This window comes from Ischnura elegans, chromosome 8 (assembly GCF_921293095.1).
Source record: "Ischnura elegans chromosome 8, ioIscEleg1.1, whole genome shotgun sequence".
Classification (NCBI taxonomy): Eukaryota; Metazoa; Arthropoda; class Insecta; order Odonata; family Coenagrionidae; genus Ischnura; species Ischnura elegans.
In genome coordinates, this window is record NC_060253.1 from 63,074,917 (window position 1) to 63,092,003 (window position 17,087).

The 17,087-nt window shown below is 36.9% G+C and overlaps 1 protein-coding gene across 1 annotated transcript in view; it reads left to right on the forward strand.

The window, feature by feature from the left end:
• The window catches only part of LOC124164330, a 148,624-nt gene extending 132,256 nt beyond the window's left edge, over positions 1–16,368 (forward strand). Inside the window, exons 2-6 of the mRNA XM_046541600.1 lie at positions 7,061–7,247; positions 12,613–12,746; positions 13,441–13,541; positions 15,530–15,625; positions 15,764–16,368. Coding sequence (XP_046397556.1) covers positions 7,110–7,247; positions 12,613–12,746; positions 13,441–13,541; positions 15,530–15,625; positions 15,764–15,891 — 597 coding nt within the window. The 5' untranslated portion in view covers positions 7,061–7,109 and the 3' untranslated portion in view covers positions 15,892–16,368. The remainder of the gene's footprint in view (positions 1–7,060; positions 7,248–12,612; positions 12,747–13,440; positions 13,542–15,529; positions 15,626–15,763) is intronic.
• The last annotated feature ends 719 nt before the right edge of the window (positions 16,369–17,087 follow it).

Consider the following 17,087-nt stretch of genomic DNA (forward strand, 5'->3'; position numbering starts at 1 on the left):
GTTGCGTGTGAGAGAACACATCGGATACTGATCCGTTAAAGGTTTCGCTGTACCTTTTTTTTTATCTTTCTCTCATCCAGAATAACGGAAATGAAGCCGACCACTCTTGTAACCTTAACAAATGAAAGCCTTGGGGGACAGATAAAACCGGTCGACACAGTTAAAGTGGAGTGGAAATTGAGAATCTTGCTTAACTGCTGGTAGGAAGTTCACACTGAGAGAACTTGAATTTTTTTTGTCCCGACAAAATGGTAAATTGAATGGGTCAAACTCAAAGATTAGCACCTGACAAGGATAAATCTTAGAGTGTTAGGTTGGAGCAACTTAAGATTTTTTTTACGTTATCCCCACAAATTATCTAGCAAAGGGGATCACAGCTGCTGTCTACATTGATTGGTTCTCCATTATTGAGGTTATTTGTTTTGAGAATGGATATCCTCCATAGCAAAATTAATGAAAATCAGGTTTTCTTTCCCCTCTTCCTTCCTTGCACAGCATTTCCTCCCATCACATTCTTATAGAAACCCCTCGGCCAAACGGTATCTCTTACAGGCATCTGTCTCATCCATCATCTGCTTCTACTGGAGACTAGGAATTCTTAATTAGCGTAACGAATCACTCACAGCTCCCCCATAGAAAAACATTCTTTGTGTGTGAGGTGATTCATGGCAATGAACTGCCTCTCTATACTGAACGTATCATGTTTGCACTTCTGAATATTATTCTGAGGGAGCGCTACCCTCACCTATAATAAGCACCCTATAGAGTGCCTTGACTGGAATTTTCGTCGCTGAAGTTATTAAAGAAAACTAACCTTCATTTTAGGAAAGTTTGGAAGCTACTAACATATTGAAATACTTATCAACAATTTTTGGTGTTAATTATTAATTTTATGCGAGCTAATTTTCTAATTCGATGATCTTACCATGAAAATGCTGTATTTTTTGACGTACAATGGAGCACAGGACACTGGGGGAAAAGACCATTACACTGTAGAGCTTTAAAGATGCACTTTTTTGTCCTATATTTTTGTTCAATGCTGGTAATGTTAACCAGAAGACTTTTCTAGGCTTCCTCTATATTTCTATGGTGACTTGCAATACACTGCATATTTTTAAATGGCGATATATTCTAATTCGATGCTAGTGTCTCTTCCTTTCTTTTTTTTTAACAATAGTCCTACCAGACTTAAGAAACGAGAAACTCCAATTGTTTTGTTATAATCTTTGTTTTACTTCCCGACTTTATAAATAAAACTATTATTCGCAGATAAGTTCATGAAATTATAGTAGCCTAAAATAAGCAACTAATGAAGAATTTTTTAGAAAGCAATGAAGCATAAAAAGTTAAAAATATTAAAACGCTCTTGGTTTTAAACTTAAATTTTTATATTGAGGAACTTATATGCAAGTTTGACTCTTGGAGCATAAATTTTACTAATATTTCTGGTCTATGACAAATTTTGGCCATTGATGCCAAATAAAATTTTGCACCTGTAGGAAAGAGCGTTAAAGTTGGTCTCATTTGTCTTCACGTAAATTATAGGCGTCATCAAGTCCTTAATTTAAGACTTCAAGATTAGATTTTTAGTTTATAATTGTAGCCAAATGTTTTACTTATGGTAACTTTTAGGAAACAATAGAGAACGGTTCAAAGTTTGTATTACATAAAATATAATAACCTTCAAATTCTCAAGCACACACTTCTTCCAAAACTTTATCAAATTTGAGTCATTTGTTTAGGAAATGTTCAAATTGTTTGTGATAAACAAATTATCACTTGAGATATGAAGTGAAACACTTTGCACTTCCCAGATAAAACGTTATTACACTAGAGTCGACATGTTTCGCTGCACTGCAGCATTATCAAGCCTTGATAATGCTGCAGTGCAGCGAAACATGTCGACTTTAGTGTAATAAATTTTTATGTGGAAAGTGCAAAGTGTTTCACTTCATATCTCGTAATGGATCTCCACAAAGTATCTGCCTCATCCATCCAAAATTATCACTGTTTGTGACATGCAAATTATCGAAAGATGACGCGTCGGACTCCGCCCAGATCCGATCGTCATCTACAGATGACGGCCGGCTGCGCTCGGCAGCTTCAACCTTGAAAGCTCCGTTCTTCGCTTTCCCTTTGCTTAGCGGTCACGGAGCTTCATTAACGTCGGCAGTAGATTCTCAGGCATCCACAATTCGCTTCAGTTCTGGTTTTTAGCTTTCCTCTGTCACCGGCGCCCTCCAAAATTTCGTGCACTTTTTATGAGGCAATTTTCACTTCATTGTGTTGTTGGTGTTGTAAACAATTTCTCTATTATCTGTTTTTCAATATTTCTGAACGAATTCATTGCTAATCATTCCCTACTTCAATAGAAATAAATTAGCCGATGATTTTTTTAATATATATTTTTTTTACTTCCGGAAGCTTGGAAAGGAATTCTTTGATACAAGTAAGTTCCATTAAGTTGAGTCTCAAATTTTTTACTCTAATAGTTTTTTTAATCGATTACGAAGAATTTTTATTTTGATTTATTAAAAATATAACTAACTTTAAACCTTAGCAATTTAAATTCAGGATAGTTTAATTTTATAATGAAGTGATCCATCCATCGCGGAAGTCTTTCAGCTGCAGATGAAGGGAATGCATCCTCGGCATGTTTCGGTGATACTTTCTGATTGAAATGACAACAGACAAGTATATGTACTTATGTAGAACATATTAAATCTGAACGGTATCGCCAGGATTGACGTTTTCCACAGAGTGCTTATTTTGCAAGACGGCAAGAAACCTATCTCGTAATGTAATAGATTCACGGGGGGCATTGACCATATTGACCATGGCCTACTCTCCCTGTGATCATAAAACTTTAAAATGGTTCAGGAGATTAGGGATTCATTTGATGCATATAAAGGTTTTGAATTCCCATCTCCCGGAACAGAAGTCAGGCACACAGAAACTGAGCTTGAACTCATTCAGGTTGTCTATAATATGCACCTTCGCTGAAGGTCAAACAAGCCAAAACAACCTTATTATCAATTCCGAAGAATTTCGAAAATAAGAATAAGAGAAGTTCCAAAAACAACGCAGAAAGTGCTCAAAGATTCGGACGAAGACTCTTTCGGACTAAGACCTTCTGCATCGATTGCCCTGAAGAACCTGGCCTCAGCTTAGATCCTTGCTTCCGAGATCGGCACTGGTGATCCCTCTCCACTGTCATCGTAAAATTTTGCAGCATCGTAAAAAAATTATATTTATATTTTTAATTATTTGTTATTTTAGTTGTTAGCATTAAAATTATTTTAAATATGGAGAATAATTAAGAATCCACTGTTGATGAATATTGTATATCGTTTTATTACTTAATTTCATGCAGTTAATAATTTGATACATTTATGTAGAAAGGAAAATACTCAAATGGCCGTGTAATTCTCCCACAGTTCGTCCGCCTTGCAAGGCAAAATGTCACTGCGTTACTGTGCGGGAAGGGGAAGAAATTCACCGCAGCAAAACACCAGCCTCTCAACCGGAAAGCCCAAAACTCACACACATTAACTCACACCAAACATACACAACAAGATCTTTTGTGGGGCTGCAGGCCGTACAAGAATCCTTAGAGGAGGCCCCTACAGTTTAGGGACCTCCACAAAGGATTCTTGCTCCACAAAAAACCGGGATTCTTCACAGGGTGGGCCTGCTAGGGATAGCCAGTGATTTGCGGAAACACACGCACTCAATAAGAAGTCACTCACACATTCACTTACCTACAAATGGCTTCAATCTTCCGGGAGAAAAAAGAAAAATTGTTCCAAAGAGAACGTCGCCACAGTGGGCGGAAATCGGAAAAAGCCGGACAAAATGACAAAATGGCTTTTTTTGAGTTATAAACTTGAAACCGCGCAGGTATACTAAAAAATGATTGAAATTTATGGATATGCACTTCATTTGACATAGATCCCACCTGTTACTCAGATAGAGGCTCAAATGTGAGCAAATTTCCATAAAAACGCCCGTCTTCAATTTTCTCTGAAAATCTTCCAAAGTAAGTAGATGGTGAAGTTATAGGTGGATTCTTCCGGAATAAAAAACCACATAATCTGATGTCATGGTATTTTTTCTTTAATTTTCCGTAATCCAAAAAGAATATCGTTGATAAATTCTTATCATGCAGTTACAAAATGGCGGGTACTGTTTTTCGACAAAGTTTTACATTTAGGTAGAGTTTCAAATGGGTTTTCGGCAAAGTCACGCAAAGTAACTTACATGGGAGCTTTTTTGAAAATTTCTTGAGGTGTTAACTCAGTTACCTTTGAAATAAGTTTGCGACTCCGGAAATTACATTGATTTTTCGATCGCGCGGCAGGGTTCGTCTCCGCGCGTCGGGAGTTGGATTAGCCGCGATTCGGTAAGGTTATTGGAACTGTATGGGTTTTAACGCCCAGCATTCACCGTTTTTATGTTTTGCTTCAAGGCACCGATTCTCAAATAGTCTATGGTGAAGACACTGGAGGTTTTTCAGCCGAGGTGAGTGCACGTTTCATTGAAGTTCATTTCGTTTTCTTTGGATACGATCGAAGACCATGCTTCTATTAAAAGCGTTCAAACCTCGAAAAAGTGAGTTGTGTTCCTGGGACTCATACAAAAAGACCTACTAGAAAGACATCAGCTGAGACTCTAATACCTTCTTTACTCTTCGATCCCTGACCCCCCGGGATTCTACTGCGAAAACGGTCGTTTATGTGGTTTTTTATTCGGCAAGAATCCACTTATAACTTCACCATCTACATACTTTGGAAGATTTTCAGAGAAAATTGAAGACGGGCGTTTTTATGGAAATTTGCTCACGTTTGAGCCTCTGTATCTCAGTAACGGTTGGGATCTATGTCAAATGATGTAAATACCCATAAATTTCAATCTTTTTTAAGTATACCTGCGAAGTTTCAAGTTTATAGCTTAAAAAAAGCCATTTTGTAATTTTGCCCGGCTTTTTCCGATTTCCGCCCACTGTGCGTCGTCGAGGATTTTCGTGAGTTTCTATAGTTCCGAGGCCATAGGAGCTCATCCCCCATGACACCTTCACTTGTTTTCTGGAAAGACTTTGTCCAAATTCATAAATAATTAGAAATAGACTTATGTTTGTTATGAGTAAAGGGGAATATGCTTGAAGTTGAAAGTTTTTCTCAAAGTATGCATTGCTAAAGCTATATTTATCAGATTTAATAACAACGCTTAATTCAGGTGTCGCTAATGTCCGCGGAAAATTTTCTCCTACCCTATTGGACTGCCATGTTACATACTTTTTAAAACGTTAGTACATGTCAGACATGCTGATCATCCAGATAGTGCGAAACAAATCTCTGTGACATTTGACCCTCGAATGACACCTTTAGGTCGACACACAGACAATACGGTAATGCGGACTGCACGGTTGATCAGCTTACCCTTGTTAACCCAAGTTATGACAGGTTGGCAGCCAAGCTTCTATTTTGAGAACCCATTTACCTCAGCGGTGAACTTACCTGTGCTTTAACAACGTCGTGTTTGGATTTATTTAAAAATTATTTTAGTTCCATTTTCCGTCATGAAAAACCTAGAAAATTACATTCACACGGAGAAATTCAGACTCTTTTCTATTTGAAACATTTTAGCATTGAAACCCGATGAGGTGAAATTATTCTTTGCGTTTCAACCCACATTGCAGTAATGCGTCTGTATTGGGCGAGATCGCAACTAGGAAGTCCAATCTTAGATTTAATCCCTCGTCATGCATTAAACATTTGCAGAGGAATACATTTTCAAGCTACTCTTGGAATTAAACCAAGTCAACTTAAGACATAATAGTATGCTTTAAAAAATAAGACAGCGGCAAAAACAATTATGAGGTCAATTTGGTTTTCATTAAACAGAGAATGCTACCTTTTTTGTGTGTGTGCAAAATTTCATCAATACCGTAAAACTTCAAGAACAAAATTAGAAACCAAAAATGACGCATGCCTGATAGGACAGTCTGCATATGAGAATGTGGTGATGAGTTTAATGACCTGTCTTCCTGCACACACGGTTCATTCACGGGCAAGGTGGCGTTTTCGCGAATAGTTGAATAATTAGCGGCAACACGGTCCTCTGAACTGTGTGTCACGAAAAGGTAAGCCACCCAACTTATCATTCACCATGATGCAGCACAATTCTGAAAAGAACATCTCACGTGAGGTGCACGGATTTCTTTTCTATAAGAATTTGTACGAAGTCATCACGGTGCTTTTTAAGATGAGGAAAAACTGAATAAATCTAATCGCCACCCCACAGAGCTGACGAAGTATTTTTTTCAAATCTCTTCTTTGAGACTGGAACCTTTTCCGTCTGGTCTTGGCTCTCTGGGGTTCAATAACAAACGTGGAAGCGAGGATGGCTTAGTCCATTTGCCCACTCGCGAATATATAAGGAGTAACGCCAAAATTTTTTAGCGTCACAATCCGTTGGGTTATCGCAACACTCACAAGGTAAGTCCAAGGTTGACTCGAGCAATGTCTTATGGCGCTCTGTTGCTTTGTGAAGCGTGGTTTTGAGATATTGCACGATTCGAATACGTTTAATTTAAATTATTGCGTCTGAGGGTAGAAAAATTGTGGATTTTTGTTTACCTCTGGTCAAAAATGTTCGATGAATTTATTTTATAACAAGTTTAAGGCTAAATAGGTATAAATTATATTAGCAGGTGAAATTTAGCAAAAACAGAATTTTTGTTGGTGCATTAAAAACAGGAAAAAAGTACTTACCTTAAAACCGAAAAAAAAACATTGGAAATGTGAAAATTACCAAACACAATTACAATGCATAGAGAAGTAATTTTTCGTGAATTTAAATTTAAAAAGTGGCTTTTGTTCAATAATACTTAATTAGGTACTCTTGTTAAAAAGTGGCTGTCGATCAATAAAATTTAGTTGTTAATAGTTGGATTCGCATCATATTATATATTCATTCATTCATGCATGATGCTATTGGGACAAACTACAATTGGGTACTTTTAACATGGTAATATTATCACTTTTTTCCTTGCTTGCAGGTGAAATTATTTCAATTCGTAACCATTGAAGAAAAAAGATACCACTGACATGGCTCTACATATGAATTTCCGCATCACTGTCATTGTTCTCGTTGGAATCGTCGCTGTGATCAGCGGTCAGAAATTAAGGGCAGGCACTTGTCCTCCATTGACGTCCTCACCAGCTCCTACGCTAACGATCCAAAATGTAAGTATATTCATCCAATTCCGCTTAAGTGCTACCTGGCAAACCGCCATGATAGGCGTATGGCGGAGGGTGTTAGAACACCAGCGATTTACACAACTGCCTTGGAATTCCACATGCGAACCTGCAAACGGCTTTATTAGGCACGTGTGCGAAAGGTGTACACATTGTAACGCTGTGCCTTATGGAATTCCATTTTTATTTATGCCATTTAACTGAATTTATTTCATTTCGTTCGTCATTAAGATTTTCATTGCGTAAATTTATATTTTAATGTATGTACGTTTACCTAGGTTGATCTTTTAGATTATGTATTGTTTGTTTAAAAGAATGTTGCCATATGTTGTTGATAAAAAGAAGGGGATTGTTGGAAAGAAAGTTAAAGAGAGAAGGCGTGTAATAAAGAGGGAAAAATAGGATACTTTCATGGAGGTTAATATTATTTGAGGGTTCTCGATATGAATACATACTTCCCAGCAAACCGCCACAATAGGTGTGTAGCAGATGGAGTTAGAACACCAACTATGTACCCGTTAATGTACAAAAAATGACGTAGTGCGGTGTTAGGATTATTTGAATGCAGCCTATTATATACTTAAGTTCTTCATAGTTTGACGGATTAAAAATCATACTTCAAGTTGTTCGGATAAATATCTCTCTTATTTTGTTGTTTCTGTCGAACCTACTCAAGCAATCACAGCCGAACACAGAGCCTCCGAGTCTATAGTGGCTCCAATCCTAATTTTTGTAACAGCTTTTCAACGCTCTCCGTACGCTCGTAACAGTATTTGACGTATAGTGCTGCTTTCTATTGTGTTTTATTCTTCAATTCACTGAATAAATGTTTCAGTGGTCCACCCCTATATTTGCGTTGCAGTCTAACGAGAGCGGAAAGCACCTTCCTTTGTCTTTATCTATCGGGGGACTTTTCAAAAACACGCTTCAAGAATTCTGTCCCCTTAAAAATCTCTGCTCAAAATATTTATTATATGAACACGTGTTCTTCTATGATAGGAGTCCGCCGTGAATCTGCTGAGTTGTAGTGTCACTAACGCATGTTACACGAATGAACATTGTCTAAGTTCTGTTAGAGGATTTCAATTTCAATAGCCTTCACTATAGTTTCGTACTAAAATAAGGCGCCGTCATTGATTTATTTTATTGCAACGATAAAGATAGCGCTAATAAACGTGCCAAAAAGATATTCCGATCAAATGAGTCGAAATACCGCAAGAGATAAATCTAGCTGACGCCAGTAGGGACCAAAATTGCTAGTGACGCTTTGGTCAAAACTCACCATATTTAAACAACAGAATCTAACTAGAAAGTTCTCCGATTGAAAGCGAGTTTGCCCTTTTACGGGATGCTTTGGACAGCTCATGACCTCGAAGACTTAACTTTGCCTTTAAAAATGAGGAAATTTGTAAATTGTTTGGGTTGACCTGGATTGGATCCTTATACTTTAAATATATGATAAAGTGGTATACTATTTTGCACCAACAAGGCATTTGTTTGTCATTAATCATTTGCACGATCCTGGTTTTACTGGTAACTTTAGAAGAAGCGTTTTTCCACGAACTAGAAGAGTGTGATGGCTTGGAAATTTGCCTCGACTAATGTTGCCTTGGTAGCACAACTGGCGTTATATCAGACTTTAAATTGTGATACATAGGCTCGAATCTTGTTCATGTTTAACATTTTTCCACGGCAAATTTCCTCCTTTAGTAGTTCAAGTCTTTGTACTCATGTGCCGGACGGCGTTAAAAGCCACTTGTATATTCAGTGCATAAGTGCAATACAATGATACACAAAAAATAGGCCAGGCGGGCATGAATTGGCATATTTGGATCTATTCCTCCAACATTAGTTTATTTAATACGAAGATATAAGTGCAAGTATAATATTTCGAAGATTGCCACGTTAACGGTGGTGAAAAATACACGAATTTCTATGAGAAAAATTTCTCTCAGTTAAAATATAAAAAAATCCGTAAAATTGCCTTAGGAAATCAGGAACCTATATTTCATAGTGGTCTGCGCTGTGTCTCGGTAAGCCAAAGGTCCGTGGTTTGATCCCCGGTCCAAAAAATATTTTGTCATGGCAATTATGTAAAAACGCACCTATAAGTTTAGAACAAAATTTTTGTTATATGGATCACTGCATTGTATATTATGATGTCCAAAGGTAATGTATGCACCTATGTTCTACTCAACGATTGAATGAATGGGGCGAATTTATTGAAAAAACTCTGAAGGGTTGGTGCACAGCGGAGTACAGATTTGACCCTCGCTAGAAGAGTCTTACGTCACCGAGAATCGATTAAGAGGACTTTCTACGGGGCTAGAATCAGGATGGCAATTGAAACGAAACGAAAATGTATCGTTTTAACCCGGAGAGAAACGAAAATACGAGACCTACGTTTAGTTTTGTTCCCGTACGAAATTAAAATCACCAAGGAGTTTAGTTTCGACCCGGGACGAAACTTTACTCCCGGGAATAAAACTAAATTAATCGAAACCCTACCGCTCATAGTTAACACTTTGAGTGCCGGCTGCTAAATTGAAAGCCCTACTGAAATATCCAGAGATTTTTTACTATATTCGTACATTTTTTAAAACATTAGCGGCAAATGTATATTTATATCGATGTTCATTTCAATAAAAATAGACTTTGCTCATCTTTATGAATGAGTTGAATAACATGTATTGCTAATTTTTAAACACATAATTTAACAATGAAAACCTACTGTTTTTGAAAAATAAAAAAGTTGCAACATATGATGTACCGCCATTGCATGCATAATAATTTTTTTAATACGCTCGATTCGAACTATTTAAAGCATGGAAATCATAAAAAAGCATTGTTACAAGCAAAACTTTATAAATCCTGGATGAAAAAAAGGGTCAATGCACCCTCGACGAACGGTCCATTGGCCCAAAGAATTTTCACACTAAGTGGCCTAAGATGAGGATGCCGGTAGCTACAGAGGACTATTCGTCCTCAAGACATAAATTGAACTCTTTTTCCGTCGAGCAGTTGATTTTTGAAAAAACAGAACCCCTAAGCTGTAAACTGGAAAAGTACGACGGGCGAAATATTACGGCTTCACGCATACAATGCCAATGAAATGGAAAGACGTAATATTACGTCCATGGCAATCCTCAGAAGGATTAGCAGGACGTAATATTACGCCCATGGCACGCAAAGTGTTAAGTTTCGATCCCAGAAGTTGAGTGAATGGGGAAAAGAGGGCATTGTTGCTACCCATTTCATAATAAAATGTAGAGAGGTTAACCCATTCGGGTAAATAGACGGCGATTCGACGGTTTGGTACGATTTTCCTTAAGTGAAAGAGCCGGCGAACTGCCGGTAGTGTCATTGCTGTTGTTGCATTTGAAAATTTTATATTGAAGGAATATTATCTTAAAACTAAATATCATGTGCGAAAAAAATAACTAAAATTATCCCATATAAAGTCTATGCCTCTTGACACTTAATTTCATATTCTATAAAATAATAGGTAAATGAAAACCAATTTAAAGAGTACCGGGACAAGCCACGGTGATAACTTTTACGGGAGTCACCCGCAACGCACAATCGTGCGAAAGTTCCACAGAGAAAAAATCATCCATAAGGTTCGAGTCCCGGTCAAGGCGGATTATTTTTTCTCTGTGGATCTTTCGCACGATAAATGAAAACCCTTGGAAAAATATAAAAGGCATTTAGTTTAGAAATTTCCGTGAAAAATTACGATGCGAACGGGTTAAAATATTGAGCTTAAAAATCGATTGGCCAGTTAGCGCTCACCGTTCTCCGGCCTCTGGTTAAAATTTGAATTCCAAATGCATCTAGTGGCGGTAGGCCGACCCTCTACTTCATTCCACCATACTTGGTACTTGGTTTATGAGTCGAAACTAAACTGTTCGAAGGTGAAGCACATGGTCTCTCCGGTTCCAGACATTATCTGTTTCGTTTCGTCGCAGAGATTTTTAGTTTCAACCCGCAGTAGTTTTCACTCCGATTTCGTTTCGCTCCCGCGAACGAAGCTATTGAAATATTGGTGGTATTGACTTTCATTAATTTTGATTGCCATCCCTGGCTAGAACACCTGGAGTTAAACATGAGGAGTCCCAGCTGAGAATCTCGTGTACACGAAGGTCAAAGTTCTTGTTTGTTGTGTGCCAACATTCCAAAGTTCTTTTCCCCAGAAACTTCCTCCATTGATTCATCCAGTGAAAGGAATATAGATGCACAAAGACTCATAAAAACGGTAGAATATTCTATTTTTGTAGTAGTTGCCTTGATTTCATGGTTTATTCAATATTTAGGTTTACAATTAATTAAATTTTATGCCTTTGAATGGTTTAATTCGGGCAAGTGCTCAGTGTATAGATAACTATCTATTTAATTTTTTCGTCTTGAGAATCTCCAATGGAAAAATAGAATATGTAAGTACAGTGAAATTATCCGGAAAAAGTTACGGAAAACTTTCTAATATTAAGCGCTGGCTGTTCTCCTTGTAGATGAGAAAGAGCCATTATATGGATTTCGCTCACGCAGCCTGAATCTATAACTCTGCAGTTGTTTGTCTTTCTTTCCCTCCACTTACACGCTCAAATATAGACGTAAAAATTTCCATCGATCCTATGAGGTAAAAGTAATTTTAAGGTATTTAATAAAACTTTTCCATAATATTCTTTTGGAAGCATCATCCCGGGACGGATTTTTTTGCGAGGAAACATAATACTTTTGTTTTAAATATTATTTTTTACTTATTTTGAATGCCGAGGGAATACTGTTTAACAATATTAAAACAACTTACCTATTTTCCCAAAGAGGACATTTTGGCATACATACAAAACAATGTAGTTGGTGTTATCCGTTTTCACGATATAATAATCTGACTTTGTCGTTTTACCTTCAATAAAAAATCAAAAAATGCCAGAAAAATAAATTATTTTTGATCGAACATTAAGACTAAGCCCTAAACACGGTTAGTAAATATTAACATGCACACTATAAAGAAGTAATTGCAATCATAGCAGAGAGGTTGCATAAATTTGAGAAAAAATGAGCTCTTTTTCTTGCCCATGCAATAAACTACTCTGTGAATAGCAATGTTGGGATTAACATCTAATATTGCAATCGCTAAAATATTTTGTGTTTAATTCATCCTGCATGGTAGGAAATACTCCATGAAATCACTTGTCTAATCTAAAGTTTTAGATATATCCACCGAGATGCGATTGCAATAAGGTAATGAAAGTATTCGACAATTTGGATTCACCAACCTATATTCGAATTCCCCTTCCTCACGTCTTATTTGATTTATTCTTTCGTTATTACTTAAAGATTTCTCTCTTTTCAGCTTGTGAATACCTGGAGGGTACTTGCTCGTTCCCCTTCAATTCATCGTCATGACTGGAAATGCATCACATACACCTTTGCAGCCATTACAGCGAATTCCAAGTATTCTTTAGCCATCACAGGAGTCCAGAAGATGTAATTATAATATAACTTACATAACCTTACCTTTTAGGCCACTCATATATCAAAAGGTTTTCGGCCTCGCCAACAATATTTCGCTACCTCTTTTGATCCATTTTCACCATACTTCACGTATTACTCGTAAAACTCAGAATTACAGCTGTGTATCACAATGCAATAAATTAATTGAATTAATTATACAAAGGAAGTTCAGTAATAATGATGCACATCGGAACCTACTCAAACGATCACCTCTCCTCCAAGGGTGTACACAAGACCAATAATTTTTATTTTAGTTACATGTACATGTATTTCGTAGGTTCAAAAAAAATTTGTTGAAAACCTTCGTTTCAATCACATCTAGATTTTCCTCAAAACACTTTGCGATTCTTTTCTGGGGGGGGGGGGGGGAGGGCAGCAGACCCTTTCTGCTCCATACTGGACATGCCTTTGCTCTCTTCAGTGCCCATATCCTCAATCATTCACTTTTTCTTGGAATCCCTATTAAACCTGCTGGAAAGGACTTTTCCACCACCTGCAGAATGAGTGTGTTAGTCATTCATTGTATTCATTCTAAGGGAGGACCTAATAATTTCGACTGGGCTTATAGAGTGCAGGTTACTTAAAAATATTACTTCCTGTTTTTATGCCTTGCATGCATAGAAAAAAATTGGAGACATGACATTTCCGCGTTTCTTTCCTTTTTCAGTGGTGGTGCGTCCCGTGCATCAGGAACTGTGACCGTTACAGGGAACAATGGTGCTGATAGTACTGCTGGTACCTACCTTACGTTTGAACTGACACAACTGGGTACGTTGCTATTGCCATGTATCATTATTAAAGGACATAATATAGCTTAATTTTTTAGTTAGGGCACTGTTTTACATCACGTCTCAGACTATTATTCAAATATTCCAATATTTACATTAATTTGATAATGCTGTAATTGGTTATATTTAAATACTCGCTTTGCTCGCTGGGGGGGCTCTGCCCCCCCTAGGCCCCCCCCGAAAAAGGCCTGCGGCCTGTTATGCTCACTGTGGGAGGTCTTACACTTTTTGTTTGCTACTTGTTACTTAAGGATCGTTTACTTTTAAGCTGGCTAGCTTAGGTATAAGCAATATTTCCACTTTCACGTAAAACGAGCGCATGGTACGTAGGCTACAATATGAATGGAAATATTTATAAAGAGAAACGTTTTTCTGAGGGGCTAAAAAAGTAAAATAAATTTCTACGAGTTTCTCTAACTTATTCAATTCAAATACAAAAAACGTTGAGACCACGTTCCACTGTAACACCCAATGCATACGTGATATCATAACATAATGACTTTACGTATTACAAAGAAAAACACGTTTATTAATTATTTTCCACAAAACTCAACCAAATTCTTGATATACGAATAAGATGTAACAGCTGTTCCCCTTCGTAAGCGAATTATGTAGGGACTGAATATCAATATCTAGAACAAATGCGCCTTAGCATGAATCGGGGCTAGTATGACGAATTTTATCGAAATATAATTTATGCTGATCGCGAATGATTTCACTTCAGAAATACCTCTATTTAAAGTTTTAATGAATCGGGATATACAAATATCTCAGCTTTAATATCCAACGCAATGCGCAATAAATCTGGTGAATAACGGATCACAGCCTTTGGTGTACAAGACATTGTGAATGTCAAGATTTCAATAATTTTCACAGTTGAATAACTTAGTCACTCAAGTAAACGAGATTTTCGCAAGACAAATAATTGAATAAGAAATACCTTTATTTGCACTGATCTTCCATATTGTATTATTCACTGCCTATTCACTCCTGCAGCTCACGGATAACATTGTACATACATTAAAAAGGACATTAACGGAAAAAAGAACGTAAACAAAAATAAAAAGTTATCAACATCACAAAAAATGAAAATATAATCATTTTTACCTACCTGTATTATGTAAGACTTGTTTGAAAGTCTTTCTACTACAATCGTGTATCGCCAACAAGATACGAACTATAGTCAACAGCACGAATCATATTTCTAAAATAGCATTTAGTGCACTTGTTTACTTTGAAATTAATAACCACCACACTTTCAATGTAATATACCAAAAACAGCAACTAATTTCCTAACTTATATTTCTCCGCTTTTCATTTGAATGCGCTTTGATTTAAACAGATGTGTGTTCTTGCGGAAAGAAGACGCAAAGAAATAGACACTTCAAATATTATTTTCCTTATTTCCTTTCTTGTATTTATCATTTTTTCTTTTTAATTCCTTTATCTTCTTTCCCAATTTAGCTCCTCTTGTTTGCATAAACAAATATGTTGCTATGATTGTTCCTTTTTTATGACTGCCGCGCCGCCATTGGAATTTGGTGGCCAGTTTTTGGACTAATCCCCATACTCAATTTTATATGAATAGGCAGATAAATAATTGTAAATTTAGTCTTTTCATAATTTTTCCTGGGGTTTCAGACAATTTTAGAGGGGATCTTCATTGGACTTTTTGTCGTATCTCGTCTCGTTCACCCCAAACATTTGTATGAGTGAGTGAATGAATGAATGAGTGAGTGAGTGAGTGGTCGTTAGGGGACTTTATAGAATATAGATTAGAGTTCTAATGCCATGTAGTGGTTGAATAATGAATTATCAAAGGATGCACTTTTTAGCAGTTATAACTGATGATTACAATTATTTCTTTTAAGTGTGTATGTTAATATTTACTCACCGTGTTTAGGGCTTATTCTTAATTTTCGATCAAATATAATTTAATTTTCTGGCATTTTTTATTTTTTCTTGAAGGTAAAACGACAAAGTCAGATTATTACATCGTGAAAACGGATAACACCAACTACATTGTTTTGTATGCATGCCAAAATTTCCTCTTTGGGAGAATAGGTAAGTTGTTTTTATATTATTAAACAGTATTGCCTTTAATGCACGTATATTTCGCTTTAATTTCATGTGTTGCGAAGTTAAATATAGTTTCCCTTTGTCATAGTGATTACCTCAATGTAAATTTGTTGTGATTTACAGATAACGCCATTATCCTTGCCTTACCAAACACTGCCGATAATTTGATCACGGCAGCATTGAACTCCTTGGCTGCGTATGGGATATCAAGATCAGATCTTGTATATCCGTTTACTTCTGAATGTCTATGAAATTCAACAGAGTTCTAAAAGTATTGTGTGAACCTCGTACATGAGCATAATTTGGCTCCAGAGTTTGCACATGCAAGGAAAGAAGACTTTCTCACTTGCAATTCATTTATACTTTTTTACTTCGATTCAACCCTCAAATTTTCAACATTCACTTTTCAGCTGGTATACAATGTGTAATAAATAATTTTTGTTATTTAACTCTACTTTTCACTCCAAATGAAAATAAAATTTACTCACCAAAACTTTAGTTACATCGCTCTGGAGTCGGGCGATCATAACCATATGTTACCATGAGTAAAATGTTGTGTTCTTTATATAAAGCATTTTTCTGACTGTACTTCTAGCAGAGAGGTTGCATAAATTGTACTGAGCTCTTTTTCTTGCCCATGCAATAAACTACCCTGTGAATAGCAATGTTGATATTAACATATAATATTGCAATCGCAAAAATATTTTGTGTTTAATTTACTTTACATGGTGTGAAATACTCCATGAAATCACTTGTCTCATCTAAAGTTCTAGATAAATCCACCGAGATGCGATTGTAATAAGGTAATGAATGTATTCGACAATTTGGATTCACCAACTTATATTCGAATTCCCCTTCCTCACGTCTTATTTGATTTTTACAGCGATTCTGCTGTTCGCTGAAAATTCTCGTAGTGCCAGTGTATTAAAAAAAAACAGTCTGTCTTTCTTCCTATGGAAACCAGCTCATTGTATGACAACACTTACCTACGGGTTTTCTCTTCAAGACCGCCCTTATTTAAGCGCCCTTAAAGTCCACTCTGTAGTGGATTATTTTTCGTTAGTGCATATCAACATTGGAAACCCGACCCACAACGCCACCCACAAGGCTTACGTCATATCTTATACAAGCACGGTAATGCTCTCTGTTCTTTTTTAGCAGCTTTCATTGGTATTTAATCAAGCCCATTGATTATGTCTACCTACGCTGGATTCCATACGATGCCCGCGCAGTCGAGGTGCGCAGTCGGGGTGCTTGTCCTCCTCTTCGGAGGGTCTTAGTTCAAATCCTAGTTTTGGTCACGATTTCAAAGGTGAAACCTAATACCTACTTTGGTGATGGCACGGATAGAAAGCACAGAACTCCACCCGTCGGATGGGACGTCAGGCCTTGTCGGATGGGACGTCAGGCGTCGGATGGGACGTCAGGACGCCAGGCGGTCCTCGAG